The 27,339-nt window shown below is 37.0% G+C and overlaps 3 protein-coding genes and 1 long non-coding RNA gene across 6 annotated transcripts in view; 2 read left to right on the top strand and 2 right to left on the bottom strand.

Moving 5' to 3' along the window:
* The window catches only part of LOC127866688 (dual adapter for phosphotyrosine and 3-phosphotyrosine and 3-phosphoinositide-like), a 30,953-nt gene extending 27,047 nt beyond the window's left edge, over positions 1-3,906 (bottom strand). The window contains exon 1 of one of the 2 annotated variants that reach the window (XM_052407433.1): positions 3,836-3,906. The gene's annotated coding sequence lies outside the window, so the exon portion shown is untranslated. Of the gene's footprint in view, positions 1-3,552; positions 3,742-3,835 lie in introns of those variants that run through there. The other variant, XM_052407432.1, reaches the window with a different exon arrangement.
* Positions 1-27,339, top strand: part of LOC127866698 (uncharacterized) — a 194,114-nt gene that overhangs the window by 153,720 nt on the left and 13,055 nt on the right. The window lies entirely within an intron of this gene.
* LOC127866682 (histone acetyltransferase KAT8-like) lies at positions 3,719-23,042 on the top strand. Its single transcript, XM_052407422.1, has 10 exons — positions 3,719-4,049; positions 9,167-9,238; positions 12,307-12,488; positions 13,529-13,582; positions 14,633-14,797; positions 15,458-15,547; positions 16,307-16,447; positions 17,856-17,949; positions 18,215-18,365; positions 20,737-23,042. Exons 1-10 carry the CDS (start codon positions 3,971-3,973, stop codon positions 20,954-20,956), a joined length of 1,248 nt encoding a protein of 415 aa, XP_052263382.1. The 5' UTR covers positions 3,719-3,970; the 3' UTR covers positions 20,957-23,042.
* Positions 25,426-27,339, bottom strand: part of LOC127866673 (E3 ubiquitin-protein ligase TRAF7-like) — a 138,038-nt gene continuing 136,124 nt past the window's right edge. For both annotated transcript variants that reach the window (XM_052407412.1, XM_052407411.1), the window contains exon 21: positions 25,426-26,958. In XM_052407412.1, coding sequence (XP_052263372.1) covers positions 26,944-26,958 — 15 coding nt within the window. In that variant the 3' untranslated portion in view covers positions 25,426-26,943. The remainder of the gene's footprint in view (positions 26,959-27,339) is intronic.

The raw sequence follows: 27,339 nt of genomic DNA, 5'->3' as shown, positions 1-27,339 counted from the left end.
TGACGATCTCACGGTACTGTATTGTTGTATATTTTATTATATAAATGTTATCAATGAATAAAGGCGTATCAACAACTACGCGTTACACACCGGTCTTAATAACAATAACGCAGTGATGTCACCATCTATGTTTAGAACGCTTACATTGAAAGCACGTGGCTTTTATCTAGTAACAGAAGTAGTAATGTTTAATTTGACGTTAATAGATCAAGTGTATTTCGGATAGGCTTTCGAACTTTTGCAATTAACAATGCGAAACAAAAAAAAACGTACCAAAATGCATATGTCTATAAATATCGCTACATTTTATACATGTCCCGGAAAATCGGCAAAAGTCCCGGACAATTTAAATCAATGTCCCAGAATTGGTCTGAAAAATTATGGCATGTATGTCATAATGAATGGCATGTAAATCACAATGTAAACGGAAGGTACCAACATAAAAGAAATACTATAAATGAGATCAGTATAAAGTAAAAAAAAGCTTGACTTTGATTTTTATAACACAACTAAGAAAGTCGTGTACCAGTATTCCCTACTTATTTTACAGCTTCAGGATATTTTTATAAATTGACATTGTAGAAATATATAATGTACGAAAATGAATGAACCCTAAAAAACGACAATATTAATTACATCAACATCTACAATGATACTCCCGTTATTACATAATAAACTAATTTCTGGTGTCTCAATGCGAAAGTTATGAATGTCGCCGTACTCGAACATCAGCCATTTAGTCGGGTCATTTTTCCAACATCCAGCATGCAATTTGTACGGACATTAGTTTAGTCGAATAAGTTTTATTTTCTGGTCATATCGGGCTTTCGAAGTGCAATCTAACCCTTCATAATAGTCAAAAGACATTTTAAACACCAATTACAGCATATTTAATTAACTATCAACTTCCAAATAGGAATGCAATTGGAGAAATATCAGCAGAGGTAGCTCAATCAGCGTAGTTAATCCAAAGACCTATAGATAACACAGATTGGAAACTCTCCTCTTCGCGATAGCGATATGCGATAATATCTAACGGCGGACGCGGGTCACATGACATTGATTTTGGAGATGCCGGTGTACCTGAAGATTCTTCCCTGTTCCAGCTACTGTCAGCCATTTTGTTATAAAGCAATCAATTATTCTTCGTAATTAGTCGTTAATATTTGTTGTTGTAGGGTATTCTGAGCATGATCTGGTAGTTTATATTATATTGATATTGTTATTAACAATCTTAATGTGTTAATTAGTGTTTTTAGCGCTCGGTTGTCAGTTTGCAGAGCAATGAATGTCTGAAAGCGCAACGTTACGAACTTCGCGTAGTGAGCAAAGTCGGTCGCCGAAAAGATATATTGAATATTTTTTTGTGTGAATAAAAATAAGTATTTATTTTCTGTGTTGATAATTCTTTAGGTTTTGGTAGTTGTTATTCTAATTAATTATTAATTTATCTGAATTTGAAAGAGAACACTGGATTCGTTCATTTTCGATAATTTTTTAAAAATTGAAAGGTCCGAAGCATTTTTTTTTAAACATCTTTATTAAGCATCACATATTGATAACGTAAGATTTTTATGCTAGGTGAGATGTAAATCTATGTATGATTTATAAAAAGTAGACGAAAATGAGGTATTTTAAAGGATTTTGCCTTTGTACAATTTGTACTATTTTATACTGTTATTCCATTCAATCATTTTTCACACCTGTCGCCAAAGTGGTTTGTTTCTTTTTGACAAACTTTTCTAGTTCTCATCCCATATCGTTGAAGTAAGATTTTTATGCTAGGCAAGATGTTAGTCTAAGTATAGATTTAAACAAACCAGAAGAAAATAATCAATTTAAAGTATTTGGCCTTATACAATGTTGGTACAATTTTAAGCTCTTTTCTTCCGTTGTACAAGATTGCTGTCAAACGTGTTTTTGTTCTTTTTGATAAACTTTTTCATTTTTCATCCCAAATAGATATAAGTCAGATTTTTATGCTTGGTGATATGTTAATCTAGGTATGAATGAACTAAACTGGAGGAAAATGTTCATTTTAAAGGATTTTGGCCTTGTACAAAGATGGTACAATTTTAAGCTCTTTTACCCTATTATACACACATTTCGTCAAAGGTGCTTTGGTTCACTGTGAAAAACTTCGTCATTATTCACCTAAAATCGAAGAAATAAGATTTTTATTCTGGATAATATGTTTATCTTGGTGTGAATAAAAAACCAGATGAAAGTACAATGTATGGGTTTAATTTCTCTTTTAATATCTTTTATTAGTATTACCAGTTTTCCTGTCAATGTTACACATGCAAGTTAATATACAAACATGTTTTAACAGATAGCTGTGAGATTACTATTAAAACACAAACAAAAGCTGTGAGATGACTATAATTCGCCGGCCACGGCCACTGATCACACAATTAAAATCAATCAACAACGCAAACTGATAATTGAAGTTAGGATCCCTTCTTTTAATTTATTCTCAAGAATAAAGAAAAAACACACAAAGCATCTTCTTCAGTTCGCTAATTGATCCGACGATAAACACGCGCGTGAAATGTTGTTTTTTCTTTTCGCGAAATCCTAGCCCACGATACTGAAAGCTTAATTTGCCAACGATACTGAAAGCTTAATTTAATTACAAAAAGAAAAAAAACTGGATTACAAACAAAACTTTAATAACCTATAACTCATGAATAAGATCTAAATAAAAAGAGAATTAAACAATTTAAAAAATCTACACAATCAATATTGAAATAAGTCTAACTGAAACCGTTTTTGGATCGAACGATCATAGCATTTATTATACTGTAATGTTGTTTTAATCAGAGACCTAGATCTATGTGTCCACATATATCTATCCGTTTTGAAATAATAATATTTTATAAGGTTTTAACTGTTTGAAATACCAAATTATACAAGAATATTTTATCAGCAAAAGCCTTTCAAATAAACTATTCAACAGCATTCTCGCCGCGATTTGGAAGTTCTTAGCGATATTTCTTCAACGATCGAGGCATTATAAATTCTTATTGTAGGTAAATAAAATCGAGGTTTTATAAAAAAAAAACATAATTACCCATGTTTCTATGAAACTTTATTTTATATAAATCGGATCATTATTGACCAAGTTACAGCCGCCTTTCATAACACCGTAACATTTTCGCATAACTTTGCTAGATAATCGTAGCCGTTGCTACTGACGCGTCGCTATCTTATCCTAATAGTGATACACTCTATCTCCGGACTACTCCAATTGATTCATGGAATAAATCGTCTGCTGATCCTCAGTGTACTTATCGGTTTCTCGACCACGTGACCCCGCCGAGAGATAGCCCGATAAGGCGCGAAGTTTCCAATCTGTGTTATCTATAGTTCTTTGGTTAATCGACCTTATCTAGGGCATTGTTTTCACCGTCGCTAAGGTACTGCCCCTTTTGTGCCGTATTTGTGGAGTCAGCGCGATAACAAGAATAATTATCATTATTAATAAGTTTTGCAAATTGGAGATATCACAAACTCTTAAATGAATATCAAAAACAGTACTTAGATCCAAACCTGAATGATGTCACTAACGTTACTGTCAGCTAAGTCGAAAATACCAAACTTTCCAAACTTCGCAGTTGACAGCTTTTTTTTCTCTTTTTTTTCGTGTTGTTGTTGTAATTAGATCTAACCCGCAAGATGTTTTCAGTGCAACCTATAGCGTCGTAAATGAGCCAACAGCATTCTGATTCGCACAAGTTTCTCTCCATTAACTCACGCAAATAAAATGAAAATTTAAACCAATTAAACTTGTCGTTTACAACATAATTATGGCTTAAATGCATACATATTTTACCTCTAAATAGACCGCCCTTACTCGATAAGTACATTCCGAAAGTTTATTTTCTTGGGGTTAAATGTAAGCGGAAGTTTATTTTTGTGTTCGTTTTCATTTCTCTATAAAAAAGAACAAACAAAATCAACACAAACAATGAAGTCAGAGGACAACGAAGAAACACAGCTTGAAATCGGCGATCACTATTTAGTGAGAAGAAACGATAAATCATGGCGTAAGTGCCAAAATAAAGATATTTTGCGCAGACTTTCTTGCCTCTTATCTTCTGAACAGCTAGCTAAAGAAACTTCAGCGTACAGTTTATATAGTATTGACAGACCTGTACGCTGAAGCTAACCCCGTATCGAAAGTCAACCAGAGTCGTAACATATTTATGTCACGCTATAAATCAAAGAAAGCTCATTTTCTTGGATACATTTCTACATATATTGGTGAATGAATATAAAATACTGCATCAGGGATTATTTTAAGGTTCAAATGTTTCAAATGCATCTTACAATATACGAAAATAACTCTCATCAGTCTGAAATTCACAATTTTGACGACATTGTTGCTTTGTCACGTGACGAGTTTTCATTTGGATACTTTCGGATCGACCTTGACATTATTTGCTGAAATTGTAAACATTACTTTCGTTTTTTGAAATCTATTATTTGTGATAAACAACTAACGTCTGGTGGATTATAAGACTGATTTCAGTGTGAATCAGGTAGTTTTAAATAATATTTACTTTGAGTTTGTATTTACACTACAATTTGTTTACAAAACAAGCCAGAATAATCTAAAATACCGGGAAATGTCATTCTGAATTTGAAAACACTTGAGCACATGGTATGTTACTAAAAATAGAAATAACGTCATATGACCGTGAAATCTCGGGAGATTTGCATTTCAAGTAAGTCTGTCACATCACTGTTTTTCTCGATATGTAAAAGCAGAATAGATCAATTTTAAATGTTAAAGATAGTAATTTGTGAAAGATTATATCAGTTAAATGTGAAAAATGTCAATCTCTCCGATCAAGTGGTCGATTTGGGACAATAACTGCATTTAAAAGCTGTTTTGGACCGGTCTTTATTAACTGTCAACTTTTCGGGAATTTCTGGTTGACTTTCCTAATGGGGTTGGTCCATAACTATAAAGTCGCGCCAGTCAAAAATCATAAAAAGCGACATTTAAAGTTATGGTAGCCAGAACTACTGAACAGCGAGAGCTTCAATCAAATTTTACATCAATCATCACCTCCAAGTAGTTACAATACGCCAACTCCCAGCTACTGACCCTCCAGGTCTGTTAGGATTTCCAACTCCTTAAAGCCATTTTCATGTAAACTTTTTAATTGGTAATGTAAGCCAGCCCACAATGTTTTCTTGCATACATTATTTATTAAAAAACACCAAATGACAAATGTGCTATATCCCTTTTTGGGTCATGGCTAATTTTCATAAAGATGTTACATCACAAAAAAATAATAAATATATGACCATAAATCATAATAATATAATTATTACAGGTAACCTTGTGTCTCAAGGTTTGTTGCTATTTCAAATGCTTTTTGTCTGTAAACATCAAAATAATCTTGTGTTGATAGTGTCAAACCAACATCTTGAAATTTAGGTCCTTCTTGAGTCATGGCATCTGAATTGCTGTTCCAATTTCAATTTTTACATGCGGGGCAATTGCACTTTACCGTTACATAAAAAAGAACGAAAAGGCGTACCCTAACCCGCAACACCTTACACCAAACGCAACACCTAATAATCCTTTTTAGTCCATATATTTCCTTAGTATCGTGGGCTAACGCCCCCAACCCCCCCTTTTTCAGTGATAAACAACTGCGTACTAACTAAGTATTAATATGTATGTCTTGTCTACTTAGGGTGACCCTACCCAATCCATCAACTCTGACCACATATTGGTGGAATTGCCGCACCTCAATCACTACACCTATGCGCTCCCATCGCCTGGGCTGGTTACTAACAAGATTTTGAATAAACACATGGTCTCCAATCTGCAGTGGGGGTAATCACCTAGTATGTTCTGACCACTTTTCATGGTCCCTAGAGTAGCGTTTCGCCAACACCCTCTCACGATGAGACAGTAACTCCTTCCAAGTCTCGTGTGGTTGATAACGTCCCATCAGTATCCGAATTAGATCACGGATGGGTCGGCCAAACAAAATGAGTGCTGGTGATGCCTTTGTTTCTGGGTCAATCAATTTCTGTAGACCAGTAAAGCTCGCTGGAATTTACCAGTGTCTAAAGACCCTGTCGGCGATGTGTTATCCATAAGCGTGCGTTTAATAGTCTTCACAGCAAGTTCTGCCCTAGAATTGGCATGTGGATTCGCAACTGAGCAAAGCCTGTGTCTGACGCCCCAGTTGCGTAGAAACTCTAGTGTCTTACCAGCTGTAAACTGTGGTCCACCATCTGATGTCAACTCTTCCGGAATGCCAAAGGTAACAAATGTCTCCCGAAGACGTTTAACAAGACCCTCTGCACCAGAATCAGACTTGTACACCATGGGCCAGTTAGTGTATCTGTCCATGACCACAACATAGTCAGTATTGTTGTAAGTGAAATAGTCAGCACAAATCTGTTGGAACAGCAAGTCAGGTGGCTTAATTTCAACTAGGGGCTGCATGGGGTTTGATTTGGCTATTTTGTGGCAGTGTAAGCATTGGTCTCTAATCCTTGCAATGTCAACAGTGATGTCTGGCCAGTATACAGAGTCCACAGCCCTCGCCTGCATTGCACTGACGCCTTGGTGTGCGGCATGAAGTGCGTGAAGTACAGATTCCCGGAGTACAGCTGGAATCACAACGCGATGACCCACAAGTATCACGCCATCCGCTTCACACATACTGGGTGATAAACGATGGTAGGCTCTTAACTCTGGTGGCAAATCTTTGGTATCTTCTGGGAATCCCTGTGCTATGCATTGAACAAGGTTTTGGAGATTCGGGTCGGACGCAGTAGACTCACGAAGCATGTCCCATGTAACTACTGTACAAACAGAATGGAGAGTACTGGACGCTGCTGCCAATGTGAATCCATCATCAGCATCATTGGTATCATCCTATTGTTGGTATGGACTAGTGAGCACGTCATGGATAGAAATATGCTCATCGCCAAGTGAATGAAGTTCCGCTGGGTCTCCTGGAAGTTGGAGGCGTTCCGGATTACCTGTTGGATAGCGTGATGTAGCATCAGGACCGAGATTCTTCTTGCCTGGAACATGGTCCACAGTAAATCGGTATCCAAGTGTCTTCTCCTTGAGGTTTAGTAAGCGTCTGTTAGCAATCTCAGTGAGTGAACAATCAGTCAGGATCTGCAGGAGTGGCTTTTGATCTGTTGCAATGATAAGGTCTTTGCATCCAAGCACATGATATCGTGTTTGATGAAGAGCATACACGACAGCTAAAGCCTCACCTTCAATGGCAGCGTACCTACTCTCTGCTGGATGAGTGAATCTGCTCCCGACAAGACAAAGTTTCCAACCTTCAGGGGTGGTATTCCAGAAGCATCTTGAGTTAAATTCTATTTTTATCTTTAAATTGGGAATTTTTCTTAAGTGTTTCATTTCATACTGCAATAGTGAGGCATCGAAAATTACATCAAAATAACATCATTACGTCAGTGTTATTTAAAGAATACCAAAACAACATGCATTTCTTTATTTAATAAAGAAATACAAAACATTGCAATTTTGAACTTAAGTGAAAATATTTAAGAAATGACTTAAGATGTTTCTGGAATACGACCCCAGGACAACATGCAGGGGTTCTGGAAGTGCATGCTCAGTATTTTTGCATCATGAGGAAGCCAACCCCATCAACTGAGCAAGCGGTGGATAGACACGTCAATTGAGCAGGGTAAAATAAGCGGACACCATCCCTCATTTCTTGTATGATGGCTTCTTTAGACTGGCTGAATGCGCTGCTGAGTTCATCTGTCCACTCAAATTTTGTAGGCGGTTTGAGCAGAGTGCGGAATGGCTTCATTTGCTTTGTTCTGGCAAAAGCATAGGCGTCCTGGTTAATGAGTCCAAACCATGCCCTTGCCCCAGTGATGTCTGTAGGGACCGGGAAGTTGCAAACAGCATCAATAAACTTGGCACTCGGTCGGATATTGGTAGGTGTAATTGTTAAGCCTGCAAAATCCACAGTGTCTTGCGGGAACTGAAACTTGCTAGGGTTCAGTGTGATTCCATTCCTCGCACACATGTCAAGCCACTCGCATGTTTGGACAAAAGCAGCCTTGACAGTGTCTGCCCACATACAGGTATCATCAACACATTTAACTTTGTTTTTGAAGTTGGTAATGTTGGCATCAAATCGCTGATAATATGCATCACCGCTCGCCAGAAATCCCTGAGGAGCTACTTTGTAGTGATACAGACCCCACAGCGTGATGAAGATGGTAAAGTGCCGATCCTACTCACGGATAGGCACGGAATGATAACCGTTCCAAGCATCTGTCACAGTTTTCTTTGTGTTCTGTGGGACTTTGTCGGCAAGATGAAATGGGCTTTGTACGTGGTGTGTTTGATGTAATGTTTGTATGTCACATGATAGGCTTTCTTCAGACACAGTACATAACTGATCATACACATTACCCACGTCGTTGACATTCTTAACTCTGTTTGAATTTAAATTGTTATGTGGTCTATTATTTTGATACTTCTTGTTCCTATTCTTTGGACAGTTCCTTGAAGATGAATCACAGTGACCCCATGTACTACAATCGATACACTTGCTGCAACATGACTTGAAGTGTCCTTTAAGTGTACATTTTACAAGTGTACATGGATGTCCACGCCTCACAATGTTTAGTTCTAGTCTTACAATCATTTCTCTGGCCGTGTGATCGGCCGCCACATGCCCAACATCTCCTAGCAGGTTGTTCATTTGACACCAACGGTAGTGAATTACCTACTGCAGTAAAGTGCAATCTAGCCTTACATGCTGACGGTGCATTGAAGGTTACTTTCTTACTTCAACTTAGGTGATCTGGTGTGCTTGCAGCATAATTATATAAATCCAAGGTTAAAACACATCAACAGTTCATGAAAATGAACATGTTTCTTTAGTGGATAACACTGAGTATTCCAAATTTAAAAATTAGTGTATTGTAATTTGTAAGATTTAATTTCATCACATTATTTAATGCATGTGAAACTTTGAGTTTTTCTGCTGAAAATACTTGTTTGTTTCTTCTTTAACATTTAGTTTGTTTCTGCTGAACATATTGAAGTTATTAGTATAAAGAAACTGTTTTACCCACACAACTTCCTGCTCTTTGTTGATGACCAGGATGCTTTCTACTCCAGATGCTGCAGAGATCATTCAGACGCGTGCCAAGGAGTTGGGTGGATATGAGTACTATGTCCACTATGATGGATGTAAGTAAACACTTGCAGACTCCCCAAATCTTTGTCTGACCTACGGACATGTCTGACATACAAATTCAAGGTTCGATAAAAAAATTAACTCGCTGGACCGAATGTCCGATATAATATTTTCATGTTTTTAAATCAAATATTCATAGAAATTCTGTGAATTAATAATGTGGCAAATTTATGTGAAATACGATTTTACTTGCCGATTGGTTTTGATTTATGCAAAATCTTTTCGGAGAAAATCATGACAACAAATATATATTGGTTGTTTCCTGCATCTTCGGGACTAGTCAATAGGTGTATGCGTCAAGCCAGGCTCAGTACATGTTACCATTCGACTGAGTTAAAAAAAACAACAGGGTGTAAGGATCAACCAGTGTTATGGCTATTGATAAGCAGGTAATTTCGTGTTCGGTTATTTTCTTGAATTTAGACAATTTATACATTGTATTCATAATGTGGAAATGTCTGAAAATTTCAAAGCCTGAAACTCCCAAGTAAAACGGGGCAAATAGCTGCAATTAGCAAACACCTCTTCATGAGTGGACGAAATATGAGGATAAGTGTCTCCAGGTTTTTTTTTTCCACTTTTTGGGAAGATAGCCCATGGCTTTGGAATTGGGAATTTTATCGGCATTTTCATAAAATTGGGAAAATTAATTCATTAGCCTTTTTTTCCACACAAAAAGTCCACTGATTAGGGAAATACTAAATTTGATATAACACTTTATTATCATTAAAATTAAAAGAACAAAATCATACAAAACTTTGTTAGATGTAATTGAATTAAAATTGAGATAAAATACGCATAAGACACTTCTTTATAAAAAAAGAAAGAAAAAAAAAGTTTTTTTTTTTATTTCTTTGGAAATTGGGAATTTTTTGCCACATTTTGGGAAAAAAGTATACTTTTTGGGATTGGGAACATAGCCGAATTTCGGCTATAAAATCGAGCCAAAAAAAACCCTGGTCTCTCTTGCATATTTGTTGAGTCACGAAAGACAGGCAGACCATAGTTGTCATTTTACTCAGAAAATGGTAAAACGACGAGCAATGTCTGTCTAGAATGTTATGGTGTAGGTGTAATGTTAAAAAAATATGAATCCATTAATTTTGTTACAAGGTGTTCAAATCTAACCACTCTTGCATTGACAAAGGTGTTTTATAATTCCTAAGCAAATTTATAGGACATTTTATCTGTTATTTCCTCAACAAATGCTGCAAATGAGCCCTAGCCTGTACAGAAAGATCAAGATGAAAACGAAACCTGATATCATTGATCATGACGTGTCGGAAAATTCCTTTTAAATAGATATGATAGCGACTATTGAAACAATTTTCAGGATGAGAAATTGAATGTTGACTGAATAATTGGCTACTCCAAACATCATGATTTAGGTTAAAATGATGATTACACAATATTTCTGCAGTTCTAATGTTTTACTATTTTCTCCTTTTTTTTCAATTATACAATTTTCTTATTTGGTCTGACAGAAAACTCTGACCAGTCAGACCCAATGTGTCTTGTTCTGAGAAAACTGGGCTTAATTCATGTGCGTAAAGTGTCGTCCCAGATTAGCTTGTGCAGTCTGCACAGGCTAATCAGGGACAACACTTTCCGCTTAAATGGTATTTTTAGTTTCAAGGAAGTCCTTCCTTACCGAAAATCAAGTTTAGGCGGAAAGTGTTGTCCCTGATTAGCCTGTGCCTACTGCACAATCTAATCTGGGACGACACTTTACGCACATGCATTATGACCAGCTTTCACAGAACAAGACACAAATGTTTGACAGAAGGCTGTTGAGTTTGGGGAAGTCTGCACTTGAGCCTCGCTCTGTGAAAACAGGGTTTAATGCATTTGCGTAAAGTTTAATCCCAGATTATATTATGCACAGGCTAATCAGGGACAACACTTTCCACACAAAGATTTTCTCAGAGAAACGATTTCCTTTAAATTTATAGCGGAACGCATCGTTCATGGTTAGCCTTAGCAGATTGGAATTGCACTATTCGCTCATGCATTAAGCCCCCTTTTCCAAGAGCAAGGCTTACATGTATTGGTATCACTTATCTTGCTATGTGAACTACTAGAATGTCTTTAGTGTAATGCTTAAAAATGTGTCTGTTTAGTGTACTGGCACATTGTTCCTGCTTGCATGGTTATATGAATACTTAAAGGATTTAAATAACAATTTAAAGGTACCGTCAACCATGACGACGAAGAAAAGAAAAGTTGTAAAATACCGTAATTTTTATATTTATTAAAATATCACAACTGGTATATTACATTACTTGAAAAAAGTAGTTAAGTTTTCATATTTTCAGTATATTCAATAATAAATTTTAATGGGTACCGGTACCAGGTAACTACCAGTTAACGCCAGTAGATTGATCATCATCATGTGGTACACCCAGGAATGCAAATTGTGCATGCGTTGTGAATTGTATTTATTTTATATATAAAATGATCAATCTACTTGCGTTATTTATAGTGTGTATATCGTTATGTCACTTATTTTTGTGATATACTTTAAATTTCACATCGCAAAATTTTATTACAGAATATACTGAAAATATGATTTTTTTTCTAGTAATGAAAAATACCAGTCGTGATATTTTAATCAATATAAAGTACTATTGTAAAAAAAATGGTATTTTACAACTTTGCTTTTCTTTGTCGACGTGGTCTACGGTACCTTAAATCTAAAATAACTTAAATCCAATTTATCATATATATGACAATTAAGGCCAGAATTTCAAATGTAAGAATTTAGCCTAAAGTATTGTTTGCAAAAAAATCTTCATTTTTTAAAAACAAATCTGGTTAAAATAAATATATGTCAACAGAGCTCTCCATGGCTTAACATATTCCTTGGTCAAATTTAGATTGTTCAATTTTTTCTTATTTTGTGGCATTTTACTCTAATACAGTTCATATCAATATACAGCAAATAGGCATTTTTCTTTAGCCAATTTTTGTTCAAGCCATTGCTTATGTTCAAAATAATGGAGCAAGGTCTTAGTCTTTATTCAAACATGCTGAACTCCCATCTCTGTCTGTCCTGTCTCAGTCAACCGTCGTCTGGATGAGTGGGTCGACCTTGACCGGCTGGACCTGTCCACTAAACTGGAGGACCAGCAGACAAAGATCAACGATGTCAAGGTCATGACAACTGACCTCAGTGATGGAACTGATCGGAAACTGACTCGCAATCAGAAACGCAAGCATGATGAAATCAACCATGTGCAGAAGGTATTGGCTATTTAAATTTAGATAGCAACATGATAAGAAAATTAAGAATTATGCATTGTTTCATAAATTTGAGTAAAACTATGTTAGACCACAACAAATTGATAAGATGATTGTTGGATTTGCTGCATCCAAGAATCTCAAAATGAAAATGATGCACCTTTTCAAACGATTATTTATATTCATTTCATTAATCATCTAGATTTTGTCTATACAATTTTACAACAAAGTCAATATACTATTTCTAATAAAAGAAAAAAACAGTCAGGGGCGAAAATTGAGCCATTTGGTATTAGCAGGAAACTATTGGCAATATATAAAGCTTTTAATGCTCTTGGGCAGAAATGTTATAGACAAAATATTAAAGCATCCCCACCAAACAACACCTATCTGTGCAAATAGTTCCATATCACCCATGTAACATTACCATTTATTGATAGATATGAATGTGGCAAATATATCATCTATCATAAGAGAATGTTTCATGTGCATCCTTGAGGTCGCCAGACCTCATAGATTAGGGTCACACTGGCCTCTGATTCAATTGATAAAATAATAAAATCTTTTTATTACGCTGGCTTGCTCCAATTTTGTGGCTGAATTCTGTTGAACATTTGATCTTTTTGTTGTTGCCTTGTTGTTTATTTGGTTTGTCCTGATTAATAAGTGATGCACACTTGGATTGAAATATTGAGACTAATTGAAGTTTATGTTTCTAATAAGGAATGTCTTATCATGTAACATAAATTGTATGAATGCTGAAGCAGGTTATGAAAATTTTGAGCCTTGCTTTGTGAAAAGGGGTCTAATGCATGTGCCTTAAGTGTTGTCCCAGATTGCACAGGCTAATCAGGGACAACACTTCCCGCCTAAACATGTTTTTTGCTAAGAAGTGACTTTCTTAAATGAAAAGTGTAATAAATATGTCAAGTGTTGTCCCTGTCTGTGCAGATCTCGCAGGCTAATCTGGGACGACACTTTACACACATGCACTAAACCCCCTTTTCACAGAAAGAGGCTTATATGCACGATTTTTATTGTAGACATATGCAGAGATGGACCCTACCACAGCTGCCTTGGAGAAGGAACATGAGGCGGTAAGCTGCAACACTTAAATGGGACTTGTTCACTGATTGACAATTTTCCAGCTTTTTATGTCCCCCACTATAGTAGTGGGGGACATTTTGTTTTTGCCCTGTCTGTTGGTTGGTTGGTTGGTCTGTCTGTTGGTCTGTTTGCGCCAACTTTAACATTTGCAATTTCTTTTGCAATATTGAAGATAGCAACTTGATATTTGGCATGCATATGTATCTCATGGAGCTGCACATTTTCAGTGGTGAAAGGTCAAGGTCATCCTTCAAGGTTAAAGGTCAAATATATGAGTCAATATCGCTAATTTTATGTACACTTTTGCAGTATTTCAATATTGAAGATAGCAACTTGATATTTGGCATGCATGTGTATCTCATGGAGCTGCACATTTGGAGTGGTGAAAGGTCAAGGTCATCCTTCAAGGTCAGAGGTCAAATATATGTGGCCAAAATCGCTCATTTTATGAGTACTTTTGCAATATTGAAGATAGCAACTTGATATTTGGCATGCATGTGTATCTAATGGAGCTGCACATTTTGAGTGGTGAAAGGTCAAGGTGAAGGTCATTCTTCAAGGTCAGAGGTCAAATATATGTGGCCCAAATCGCTTATTTTATGAATACTTTTGCAATATTGAAGATAGCAACATGATATTTGGCATGCATGTGTATCTCATGGAGCTGCACATTTTGAGTGGTAAAAGGTCAAGGTCATCCTTCAAGGTCAAATATATGGGTCAAAATTGCTCATGTAATGTCACTTCTGCAATATTGAAGCTAACAATTTTATATTTGAAATGCATGTGTATCTCATGGAGCTGCACATTTTGAGTGGTGAAGGGTCAAGGTCAAGGTCATCCTTCAAGGTCAAACGTCATATAGGGGGACATTGTGTTTCACAAACGCATCTTGTTGTTACAGAAAAAAACATTAAAAGGCAATCATTAAATTCAAACAATATGAAATTGCACAACAATTACTATGTTATGAAGATTTAAACCGATTGAAGATGCATATCATTTTTACATTAACCTTGTCACTTGCCTGCCTACCCCAGATCACAAAGGTGAAGTACATAGACAAGGTGCAGATAGGCAAGTACGAGATCGACACCTGGTACTTCTCCCCCTACCCAGATGAGTACGGCAAGCAGACCAAGCTCTTCATCTGTGAATACTGCCTCAAATACATGAAGCTGGAGAAGACATTCCGCTATCACCAGGTAGGTGCAATATAACCTTCCACTATTACCAGGTAGGTGCAGTGTAACCTTCCACTATAACCATGTAGATGTAGTGTAACCTGCTATCACCAGGTAGGAGCGGTCTAATCTTTTAATATCACCAGGGAGGCGCAGCATCATGAAGCGTACTGATAGGGTGCTCTCTACCTAACAAAAATTATAAAATTTTCTTTATAACAATACTATTTTTTAATTTTTGCTGTTTAATGAAATGTTGTGACAAAAATGTACAATTTCATTTGGTCACATGTGCTAATTTGAAGCCATTGGCTCATTCAAAGCCATTTTCTTATTTGGCAAATGGCAAAGTAAGCCTTATGTAAGCAAATTATGAAACATGAACTGCATTAACAATTTAGAAAATCTTCATAGCAGCTTATGATTTTCACTGCACAGTACATGAATTATATCTTTGCAAAAAACATGTTTGCTTGGGTTACTGCCATGGAATGGTAAATTATAAATCTTTATATCAAGTAACAAACGAAAGAAGGCATCTTAAATTGTTTGGGCAAGTGATGATTTATGTAATTGTCTATGAAGTACTTGTACAAATCTGATAATTAAGCCCAATACAAGTTTTGATGTAGAGTTTATCTTGTTAACATTTGCATATTTTCACTGCTCGTTTTGTTGTAGAGCCAGTGTATCTACCGATTCCCTCCCGGCAAGGAGATCTATAGGAAAGGAACCCTCTCTGTGTTTGAAGTGGATGGAAAAGACAGCAAGGTATTGTGGAGTGTCACAGGTACTTCTTGTGAAGTAAAGTGAGCCTTGTTCTTGCAAAACTAGACTAAATGTGTCATCCCAGATTTGCATGAGCAATCTGCACAGGCAAATCAGTGCTAATCATCATTTCATGAAATGAACCCCATTTTCATCCTGTCAATTAAGCAAACGATACCCCTTATGCAAACACTATTGGAGAATTGCGTCAACTGCCAGATTAGCTGATGAAGATTGTTCAGGCTGATCAGGGACGACTTTCTCCACATTGATAATTTTCCTTTTAGAGGAAGTCTCTCCTAAACGAAATCATATTTGGGCAGAAAGTGTCATCCTTGATAAGTTGTGCAGACTTCTCAGGCTAATCTGGGATTGATACTTAAGCTCAGTTTTCTCAGATGAAGGCTGTATGTTTATGTTGTGATATTTGAAGACTATTGAGCCTTGTGAAGTGTGATGGCAATCAGAATATATTTGAGTCACGTTCTGAGAAAACTGGGCTTAATGCATATGCGTAAAGTGTCATCCCAGATTCGCTTGTGCAGTCCGCACAGGCTAGTCAGGGACGACACTTCCCGCTTTTATGGTATTTTTCGTTTCAAGGAAGTCTCTTCTACATGAAAATCCAGTTTAGGCGGAAAGTTTCGTCCCTGATTAGCGGCTGCACGGGCTTATCTGGGACGACACTTAACACATATTCATTATGCCCAGTTTTCTCAGAACACGACTCAGACTATATTTGCTGATTTTTTGTTTGTGCAGATCTACTGCCAGAACCTGTGCCTGCTAGCCAAGCTGTTCCTGGACCACAAGACTCTGTACTTTGACGTGGAGCCTTTCCTCTTCTATATCCTTACTGAGGTGGACAGACATGGCTGCCATCTTGTTGGATACTTCTCAAAGGTAAACATGAGGGGTTGCTTGCTCATTTGGGCCTAGCTTTTGGACAACATGGCTAAATACATGTGCGCAAAGTGTTGTCCAAGATTAGCCGCTGCAATCTGCACAGGCTAATAAGGGACAACACTTTCCCCCTTAACTGAATTTTCCTAAGAAGAAATTTTCTTTAAAAATGCCATAAACACGGAAAGTTTTGTTCCTGATTAGCCAGTGCAGACAACACTTTTTGCAGATGCATTATGCCCCGTTTTCCCAAAATGAGGCTCATGTGGTTGAGCATTGGTCTGTTAATCCAGTATTCAAACTTTGTGAGGTCAATCCATGGCCTGGCCTGATAAGTTCTAAGGAGCACCGGAATAAAATAAGACCATTCCCCCCTACTACTGATTCCAATAACAAGGTTACTGGGTCAAATCTTATAAAAACCTTGTAACAAATATAGCGGCCACTTTTAACATCCAATCTTGATGAAACTTTGTGAAAATGTTAATCTGAATAATATCTACGCTTCCTCCAAATCTTGGTCACTTGCATCCTTAAACTTGTTAACCAAGTCAAATGGTGGAAAATTTTTGTTACCCCTTGTGGCCACATTTTTTACTCAATCCTGTTGAAACTTCATTTTATTTTAAACAATATCTAAGCTGAGTTCGAACCTGTGTTACGTGGGTCCATACACTAAGTTAAATATTAGGAAAACCTTCTTACCACTCCAAAAGCCACATTTATGACTTAATCCTGATGAAATTTGTCAAATTTTAGTTTCAACAATATCTAAAGCAGAGTTTGAATCTGGTTCACAAGCTATTTAATCAGTTCAAATCTTTAAAAAGCTTGTTACCACTCTATGGCCACATTTATCACTCAGCCTTGATAAAACTATGTCAGAATTTATACCTGACAATATGAAGGCTATGTATGAATGTGGGTAGAATGAAGTAAAAAACTAGATCACCTGGTAGTCTCCAACAATTGGTGTCTGTGAACCTAGGTGAGCGCTTAACGGCAATCATGGCCCTTTTTAGCTCGGCTTTTGGAGAAAACCCGAGGTATTGTCATAGCCAGCTCGTCGTGTCCGCCGTCTGTGTCAAGGTTTGTAAAGATTTTTAACATTGTCTCTAAAATCAAAGTCCTTCCACCTACAACTTTGAAACTTCATATGTAGATGCACCTTGATGAGTTCTTCACGCCACATCCATTTTTGGGTCACTAGGTCAAAGGTCACTGTGACCTCTAAAAAAAAAAAATCTGACAAGCTTTCGCAGCCGAGCGTGGCACCTGTTATGCGGTGCTCTTGTTTTAAATATTGTTTTGAGTATAATAAAGATAATGTGTATTAATAATTGTTTTTGTACACATCAATCAATTTCATCTAACAAACAATGTTCCATGATTGCTGTGCTGGTTACAGGAAAAGGAGTCCCCAGACGGCAACAATGTGGCGTGTATCCTCACATTGCCCCCCTTCCAGAGGAAAGGTTACGGCAAGTTCCTGATAGCCTTCAGTAAGTATACCTGGCTAGAGTTATTGTAGCATGAAACCTTGGGCTGAAGAACACCTGTTCAGCTGTATATTGCTGCACTTAGTCATTGAAGAACTTAGAGATAAAACAAAACCGTAGACATCTATAGGAAACATAAGCTTACATTATCACTAAATTCTTAATGCTCGAATTAGAAACATGCCTATTTTAAAAGAAATTCGTTATTAACACAAAAGTGAAATTAGAAGTGTTTAAATGCCACTTAAGGCGTATGCTTATACTTGAGGCTATGAGCTGTCCAAGCTAGATGGTACAGTGGGATCCCCAGAGAAGCCCCTGTCAGACCTGGGCAAGCTGTCCTACCGCAGCTACTGGTCCTGGGTCCTACTGGAGATACTCAGGGACTTCAGGGGCACTCTCTCCATCAAGGATCTCAGGTAACCAGTTGTTTATGGGTGGAGCTCATAGAAAACAGGGATTAATGCATTAATAAAGTGTAGTCCCTGATTAGCCTGTGCCAGTCTGATCAGGCTTATCAGGTACAACACTTTCCCGCTTTTAAGCTCACCTGAGCACAACATGGGCTTTTGTGATTGCCTTTTGTCTGTTGTGCCTCAAGTATTTGCCTGTTTACACTCTAGAGGCCACATTTATTGTCCTATCTTTTTGAAATTAGGTCTGAAGGTTTTTTCCCAATTATAACTTGGTCGAGTTCGAAATTTGTCACTTTAGAGCAAAAGCAACACACTTTAACAGCTAGCTTGTTAACCCTCTTAAACTCTTATTTATACTCCAATCTTCATTAAACATTGTCCGAATATTTGTGCTAATGATATATCCTCTGTTTTAAAAAAAGTACAGGTTCATATAAAAACGTGGCCGCCAGTAGGCAGGGCGGTTTCCTTTTATGGCTATAGTAAAATCTTTTTAGCACTCTCGAAGTCATATTATAATTATAGTTCAATCTTCATGAAACTTGGTCAGAACATTTCTTCTGTTTTAACATCTGGGCCGATTTTGAAAATGATTCTGGTCTGTTGAAAAACATGGACACCAGGGGGGCAGAGAAGTTTTCCTTATATGGCTATGGTGAAACCTTGTTAACACTGGAAAATATATTTTAATTCCAATCTTCATGAAAGTTTGTCAGAATATTTGTCCCCATGAAATTGTGGCTGAATTCGAACTGTGCCATTTAAAATAACTGAAACTTGGTCACAAGGTCAAATTTAAGAAAAGCTTGCTAACATCTATAAGTCACCTTTTAAGTCAGAAAAGTTTAGTTACTTTATATTTCAGATGAGAGCCTGAGGACCCATGGCCCTCTTGTATGGTCTTACTTTTTATGCCCCCCTTCGAAGAAGAGGGGGTATATTGCTTTGCACATGTCGGTCTGTCGGTCCGTCCATCAGGTGGTTTCTGGATGATAACTCAAGAACGCTTGGGCCTAGGATCATGAAACTTCATAGGTACATTGATCATGACTCGCAGATGACCCCTTTTGATTTTGAGGTCACTAGGTCAAAGGTCAAGGTCACGGTGACCCGAAATAGTAAAATGATTTCCGGAGGATAACTCAAGAACGCTTAGGCCTAGGATCATGAAACTTGATAGGTAGATTGATCATGACCCGCAGACGACCCCTACAGTTTTTCAGGTCACTAGGTCAAAGGTCAAGGTCACAAGTGACCCAAAATAGTAAAATGGTTTCCGGATGATAACTCGAGAACGCTTAGGCCTAGGATCATAAAACTTATAGGTACATTGATCATGACTGGCAGATGACCCCTATTGATTTTCACACAATGGCTGTCACTACAACAGAGAGCCCATATGGGGGGCATGCATGTTTTACAAACAGCCCTTGTTAAAGAAAGACTCTTCTTAGCGAAAATCCAGTTTGCCCACATGCACCCGTTTTCTCAGAAAGGCTCATATGTGGGTGAAGCATTTCACGTTGTTGAGAATTACTGAAGAGCTTACTTTTATTCAATGAATGATTACCATTCAATACTTGAAACGCCAAATAAATATTTATAAAATATGTGTTTTTTAAACCTCAGCAATCAACCATTTGTATTTTGCAGCGTTTCCCATGTCACGTGTTAACCTTGGATATTGAAAATATATCTTGGTGTCAGTTGCCATCATATTGTCGTCATTAGTAAATAATTACAGCATAGGTTGTCAACCATTAATGTTTATTGGTAGCAAATTTTGCTTTAAGACTTGTCAAGACAGTAACAAAATAACATGATAAATAGCTTGAATTGTAAATGTTTATCTTAGTATATCATCAATGATGAAAATGTATAGCTTTTTCTATTATTGATTATAGGTACAATACAAACTGGACCCAAAGTTCTTCCATTTATTTGATTTAAAATCTATGATTTATTAGCGAGCTTAATTTGTGAAATCATAACAAAACAGAAGGAACGTTTTTGTAACAAAGATCTTTTTCAGTTGTGTAAATGCTCATACAAATAGTTTCTTCCTTGACACCACTTATGTAACAAGCCATAAAACCATAAATAAACATTCATATATGGGCTGTGCTCTGTGAAAAAGGGGTTTAATACATGTGCCTAAAGTGTTGTCCCAGATTTATCAGGGAGGGCACTTTCCGCTTTTATGATATTTTTCGTTTCAAGAAAGTCTCTTCTCAGCAAAAATCAAGTTAAGGCAGAAAGTGTCGTCCCTGATTAGCCAGCACGGACTGCATTAGGCTAATCTGGGACAACGCTTTATGCACATGCATTAAACCCCCCTTTCACAGAGCATGACTCATATGTTTTTATGCTACAGTGAGTTGACGAGTATCACTCAGAACGACATCATCAGCACGCTGCAGTCGTTGAACATGGTCAAGTATTGGAAGGGTCAGCACGTGATCTGCGTGACCCCCAAACTTGTGGATGAACATCTGAAGAGTGCCCAGTACAAACGGCCTGTCCTCACTGTGGACTCCATGTGCCTTCGCTGGGAACCACCAAGAAAACAGCAGAAACTCAACAAGAAACTCTAAAGTTTCAGTGTCTCACTTTCTTTGATATCTGTGGGTTCTTTTTCTACCAATTTCACTGAACTACCAATAAAGCAGCAGAAACTGAACAACTGAAACTGAATGTCTAGTATTGAATTAAATACATGAATTATGAAGTTGGAGTCACTCATTTCTTGGATATCAGTGTTTAGTTTTGCGCATTCCACTGATATTTAAATTTCTCTGTCTTCGATATCTGGTAAAGGTTTTTCACTTGTTGCTCTTGTAATTAGTTAAGACTTGTGATATTTACCAGATATTTGCAGTTTTTTTTATGAAATCATTTGGAACAATTGGAAAATGCATCAGGTGTGTTGGGAAGCAGTAAATATCAAGTGGCAGAAACATTCTTTTCCATCTTAATCAGAACTTGATTGATGAGAAATAAGTTTTATTGTCATGTTAAAGAGATAGTTTGACAATATGCATAGTTTACACATATTTCAGTGGTTATTTTAGCTGTTTTATAACATTGATTGAAAGAACTAGTTCGTTGTCAAGTGTTACCTATTATTGACATGATTGGCATAGTTGTCTGGAAAGGCGTCCTGAACCTTTCACATTGTGAATATTTGTCCACCATTGTGTTCAAGTTTCTGTATCACATGTCTTGTATGTTTGTGATTTGTGTCATGCATCCAAAAGATTAGATATTTTATTAACTCTTTCAGTGCTGGAACCGAATTTTGAAGGCCTTTGCAAACAATTTGGATCCAGATGAGATGCCACAGAACATGGCGTCTCATCAGGATCCAAACTGTTTGCTATTCTGATAGTATTCTTTGAAGAAATCGAAGAAATTGCTAATTTTAGAAATTCAGCAGACGACATTTAAGCAGACGACAAATTTCCCACCATGCAAAGGGTTAATAAAAAAGGATATGAGCCATGGTCTGGGAAAAAGAGGCTTAATGCTGATGTGTAAAGTGTCATCCCAGATTAGCCTGTGCAGGCTTAATGCTGGTGTGTAAAGTGTCATCCCAGATTTGCCTGTGCAGGCTTAATGCTGATGTGTAAAGTGTCATCCCAGATAAGCCTGTGCAGGCTTAATGCTGATGTGTAAAGTGTCATCCCAGATTAGCCTGTGCAGGCTTAATGCTGGTGTGTAAAGTGTCATCCCAGATTAGCCTGTGTAGGCTTAATGCTGGTGTGTAAAGTGTCATCCCAGATTAGCCTGTGCAGGCTTAATGCTGGTGTGTAAAGTGTCATCCCAGATTAGCCTGTGTAGGCTTATCAGAAACACATAACACACATGCATTAAGCCCCCTTTTCCCATATGCTTTTTCTCTAGTTAAGCAATAGGGCATTTAGTGATTGTCCATCCTTCTGTCCGTCCTGTTTTTTGTCCTGTCTGTGGAGGTAAAGTAGAGTTTACATTTACATCTAGCACTTCTATTGATCAGTGATTGCTACAACCCTCTGACACTTAACCCTTTATCACTTAGATACGTATTTTTACACATTTGTAGTCCCTTAATTTAATAAAAGACCTTTCGTACTAGATTCAAGCTTTAAAAGCTTCATTTCAACCCTTGGATACTGATGAGCAGCAAACAACATAAAACCACAGACTGTTCTGGTTTTATGCTGTTTGCACATACATGTAGCCACTTAACTTCTGAGTGGGAAAGGGTTAAGACAGCTGTTGCTTGTAATTATTCCCCATCTACTCATATCGCCTAGCCTCATTTTAATCCTGATTTAATTTGGTCTTCAAATAAACGAAATGGGATATTTCTTGTAAAAATATTTGACAATTTTTTTTGTTTTATTGTTTCTATTTGTTCCATTTCACATATATATATTGTCATATATTCATTATTTATTTATTGTAAACGTTTTTAAGACAAGAATGGTTTTTGTTACATCTCACAATACATGATAATCAATTTTTTTTTTTAGTATTTAATGTGTTTTTTGGGCGTATGTGGAAGCTTCAAACATGTATTTGTAAGGTATATGTTCACCTTTATTTTGCCGCCATACTTTGTGCGTGTCAATTTGTGTGTTGCTCTGGTTTTTATGCATATCTCATGATCAAAAGGAATACATGTGTGTTTAAACTGTTCTTGGCTCTTCTTTGGTCATCACAAAACTATCGCAATATGTTGCTGTAAGGTAACAAAACAATCACATTGTCTCATATATTGTATATCTATTCAGTGCAAAATTAAATGAACAGTTCAATAAATAAACAGCTTGCACAATCTCTAAAACATTTGATAAAACATTCATCATTTGAAATAATATTAAACTTATTTTTAACTCGTGCTTGAACAATATCAATAACTTTTCACAAAAATGGGATAACAACTGCATTAACAAACATTTGAACTAGCATATAACAATTTTTTTCTCTATCGAAACAAACATCATTCAGTGAGACCATTGAACAAGCATTTACTGAACAACTACATGTAAACTGAATTTCAATTAAAAGCATCAGGAATGCTAACATAACATTTTTGATATTATTGCTGTCAGTACAGATATTTCCAATTGCTCAGTGATTAACTTCAAAAAGCTTCAAGTCAATATAATGAATTAAAAGAGTTTTTATACAGTTTGGTGCACATAATGAAACTTGAGATCTTTCCTGCATTTAACTATCACCAGGTAGTCAAAGGATTGGAACAAGTGCTGTACTCAATGACATGGTTGAATGAGCCACGGTCTGGGAAAAATGGTCTTAATGCAAGCATGTAAAGTGTAGTCCCAGATTAGCCTGTGCAGTCTGCACAGACTAATCAGGGAAAACACTGCTTTTATGAAATCTTTCATTAAGAGATGTCTTCTGAACAAAAATCCAGTCTAATGAGAGTCCAGTCTAATGTCTTCTGAACAAAAATCCAGTCTAAATTGAAAGACATCTGTAATTAGTGTGTGAACAGCACAGGCTAATATGGGATGACACTTCCCACATGCATTTAGCCTAGTTTTTCCAGAATGCAGCTCAGGTAAAGTAGCCATGTGTGAAAGAACTATCAGCTTCTTACTGCCTGAAGAAAGTGTTGAATATGAGAATTTAAACTTCTGAATCACAATTTCTTACCTCATGGGCCACAAGCAAATGTCTATATCCAGTTTCTACTGTTCAACCATTGAAGGAGACATTTACCATGCATATTAGGATGATGTCTGAAATTATTTACATGATTTTTCGTGTAGAGTAAAAACATGATAAAACAATGTTTAATTTTCTTTGACAGATGTGTATTCTGTGTAACATGATAAAACAAGATGTGTTTGTGAAACACAATGTCCCCCTATATGATGTTTGACCTTGAAGGATGACCTTGACCTTGTGAAGGATGACCTTGACCTTTCATAACTCAAAATGTGCAGCTCCATGAGATACACATGCATGCCAAATATCAAGTTGCTATCTTCAATATTGCAAAAGTATTCATAAAATAAGCGATTTGGGCCACATATATTTGACCTCTGACCTTGAAGGATGACCTTGACCTTTCACCACTCAAAATGTGCAGCTCCATGAGATGCACATGCATGCCAAATATCAAGTTGCTATCTTCAATATTGCAAAAGTATTTATAAAATAAGCGATTTGGGCCACATATATTTGACCTCTGACCTTGAAGGATGACCTTGACCTTGACCTTTCACCACTCAAAATGTGCAGCTCCATGAGATACACATGCATGCCAAATATCAAGTAGCTATCTTCAATATTGCAAAAGTATTCATAAAATGAGCGATTTTGACCACATATATTTGACCTTTGACCTTGAAGGATGACCTTGACCTTTCACCACTCAAAATGTGCAGCTTCATGAGATACTGATGCATGCCAAATATGAAGTTGCTATCTTCAATATAGCAAAAGTTATTGCAAAATGTTAAAGTTGGCGCAAACAGACCAACAGACAGGGCAAAAACAATATGTCCCCCACTACTATAGTGGGGGACATAAAAATCTTATATAATAAAATTGCAAATATTAGTGACATGTTTCTGCATTGTGCTTGATGGCATATGCTCATGATCATGTATTAATACCAACCAATCTCATGTACAGGCAACCTATCACAAGTACAGGCAACCAATCACAAGTGCAGGCATCAAATCACAATAACAGGCATCCAATCATAAGTACAGACATCAAATCACATGTACAGGCAACCAATCACAAGTACAGGTAACCAATCATAATTACAGGCATCCAATCATAAGTACAGGCATCAAATCACAAGTACAGGCAACCTATCACAAGAACAAGCTTAGTATGCTGCAATATGTCACAACTAGAGCATGTCACAGTAGTGTAACAATTAGAGTTTCATAGTAATGACAATACCATTCCCAGCTTTGTGCAATAATGTGAAGTGAGTAATATTCATCTTATAAAAATCTTAAGTTGAAAAAGGTACATAACTTCAGTAATTTTAACACGGTTTATAAAAACTGCAGATGTCTAATTTCATGTCATATGGAAGAATGCAGGCAAGCTTGAATGTTGTATATTGGTAAAGGAGTACTTGTCAGACATGTGTGTATTGACAGACAGATGGCCATGATGAAGATGAATCCAGCCAACTGTACTCTACTTTGTTATGGGGGACATAATAAGCACATTTAATGTATACCGGACGAATGTTTGTTTGAAAAACACCTTACATATCCAATATCTCATACCTGATCACAGAAACTATTATATCGGCTAACATCTACATTTCTGTATTAGATATATAAAATTCATGCAGAGCCTTCCACTTTTAAATTTGAATTTAATTACGCCGCTCTCTGTGAAAACATGGCTTAATGCATGTGCATAAATTAGTCTTCACAGGCCTATCAGGGACAACACCTTCCGCTTTTATGGAATTTTTCGCCTCATGGAATACTTCCAGGCTAATATTGGACGATGCTTTATACACATGCATTTAGTCCTGTTTTGGAAGAGTGATGCTTAATTAAATTGCAGCTGTTGATTGTGAAGACACTGGAAGTAGCTCTATCATCATGCTAACATTCACTTCTTCTTTCTTCTCTTTGTATATAATTGAAAGTATCGGACCAAATTTCTGCAACTTTCAAGGTCAACAAACACATGCTCTTATACCACGTAACACATCAGAGTCTTGAGTGTTGGTAATCAACAAAAATATTCTGATAACATATTGGCGTAAAGCCGACCATATCCCAGTATTTCATGGTAAATACAATATGCTAACTTTGTTGTTCAAAGATCACTTTTTCACTAACAATTCATCTATCACAGAACACAGCATAACCAAAAATTCCTTTTCACAAACAAATCTATGGGATGTTATTGACAAAGGAGACACTGTTAGTTAGGTAACAGCGGTTAAAACCCTGTCCCAGTTGTTTCCCTGTACTGTAGCTAGTCAGGTGCCTGTAGGTTAACATGATTTCCCACTGCCATAGCTAGTCAGGTCACGGTGGGTGAACATGGTTTCCAGGTGCCATAGTTAGTCAGGTCACGGTGGGTGAACATGGTTTCCAGGTGCCATAGCTAGTCAGGTCACGGTGGGTGAACATGGTTTCCAGGTGCCAAAGGTAGTCAGGTCACGGTGGGTGAACATGGTTTCCAGGTGCCATAGCTAGTCAGGTCACGGTGGGTGAACATGGTTTTCCAAGTGCCATAGCTAGTCAGGTCACCGTGGATCAACATGATTTCCCAGTGACATAGCTAGTCAGGTCGCTGTGGGTTTACATGATTCTCCAGTGCCATAGCTAGTCAGGTCATAGTGGTTTGACAAGATTTCCTAGTGCCATAGCTAGTCAGGTCAGTGTTCATTAACAGGATTTCCATGTGCCATAGCTAGTCAGGGCAGTGTTGGTGAACAGGATTTCCAAGTGCCATAGCTAGTCAGGTCACAGTGGGTGAACATGGCTTCCTGTTTGGTGATTCTTTGCGAGGCAGCATGGTAGAACACATTCTGGTACGTAGATAAGAGCTCTAGTGATGTAATATTGCACAGGAACTACGCCTGCCATACCTGCAAACAAAACTTATCATGAACATATCCTGAAATATCAGTTGTGAAATATTCTAATATTCATTATTTTCTGCTTTTTGGTAGCAGACAAAGACCCTACTTTAATCAGAGAACATTACCACAGCATTAAACCTTTCCAACTAATATAATGATAATGGCTATAGGCAACCAGCATTTAACCAGATCAACCTGTAAGTAAGAGTCTGTTCAGGTTTAATGCTGCTTGTTGGTCATCAGCATCTTAGCGTTTATATTAAGCCTTTAAAACTTCTATTAAGAATAGTCTTTAATGTAATTTGATTTTCTGATGGACCGCAAACTGCTTGAAATGCGTTACCAAGGAGTAAAGGTCAAAATGCATACCTGAAAATAAAGGTCAAA

The sequence above is a fragment of the Dreissena polymorpha genome, chromosome 2, assembly GCF_020536995.1.
Source record: "Dreissena polymorpha isolate Duluth1 chromosome 2, UMN_Dpol_1.0, whole genome shotgun sequence".
NCBI classification, from domain to species: domain Eukaryota; kingdom Metazoa; phylum Mollusca; class Bivalvia; order Myida; family Dreissenidae; genus Dreissena; species Dreissena polymorpha.
The sequence above is the reverse complement of the archived record's forward strand: the minus strand, read 5'-3'. Positions and strand labels throughout refer to the sequence as shown.

Coding starts and splice junctions, on each gene's coding strand:
- LOC127866682 (XM_052407422.1), top strand. CDS start 3,971: ATGAAGTCAGAGGACAACGAAGAAACACAGCTTGAAATCGGCGATCAC. Junction 15,548..16,306: donor TGGATGGAAAAGACAGCAAG/GTATTGTGGAGT, acceptor TTGTTTGTGCAG/ATCTACTGCCAGAACCTGTG. Junction 17,950..18,214: donor CAAGTTCCTGATAGCCTTCA/GTAAGTATACCT, acceptor CTTATACTTGAG/GCTATGAGCTGTCCAAGCTA.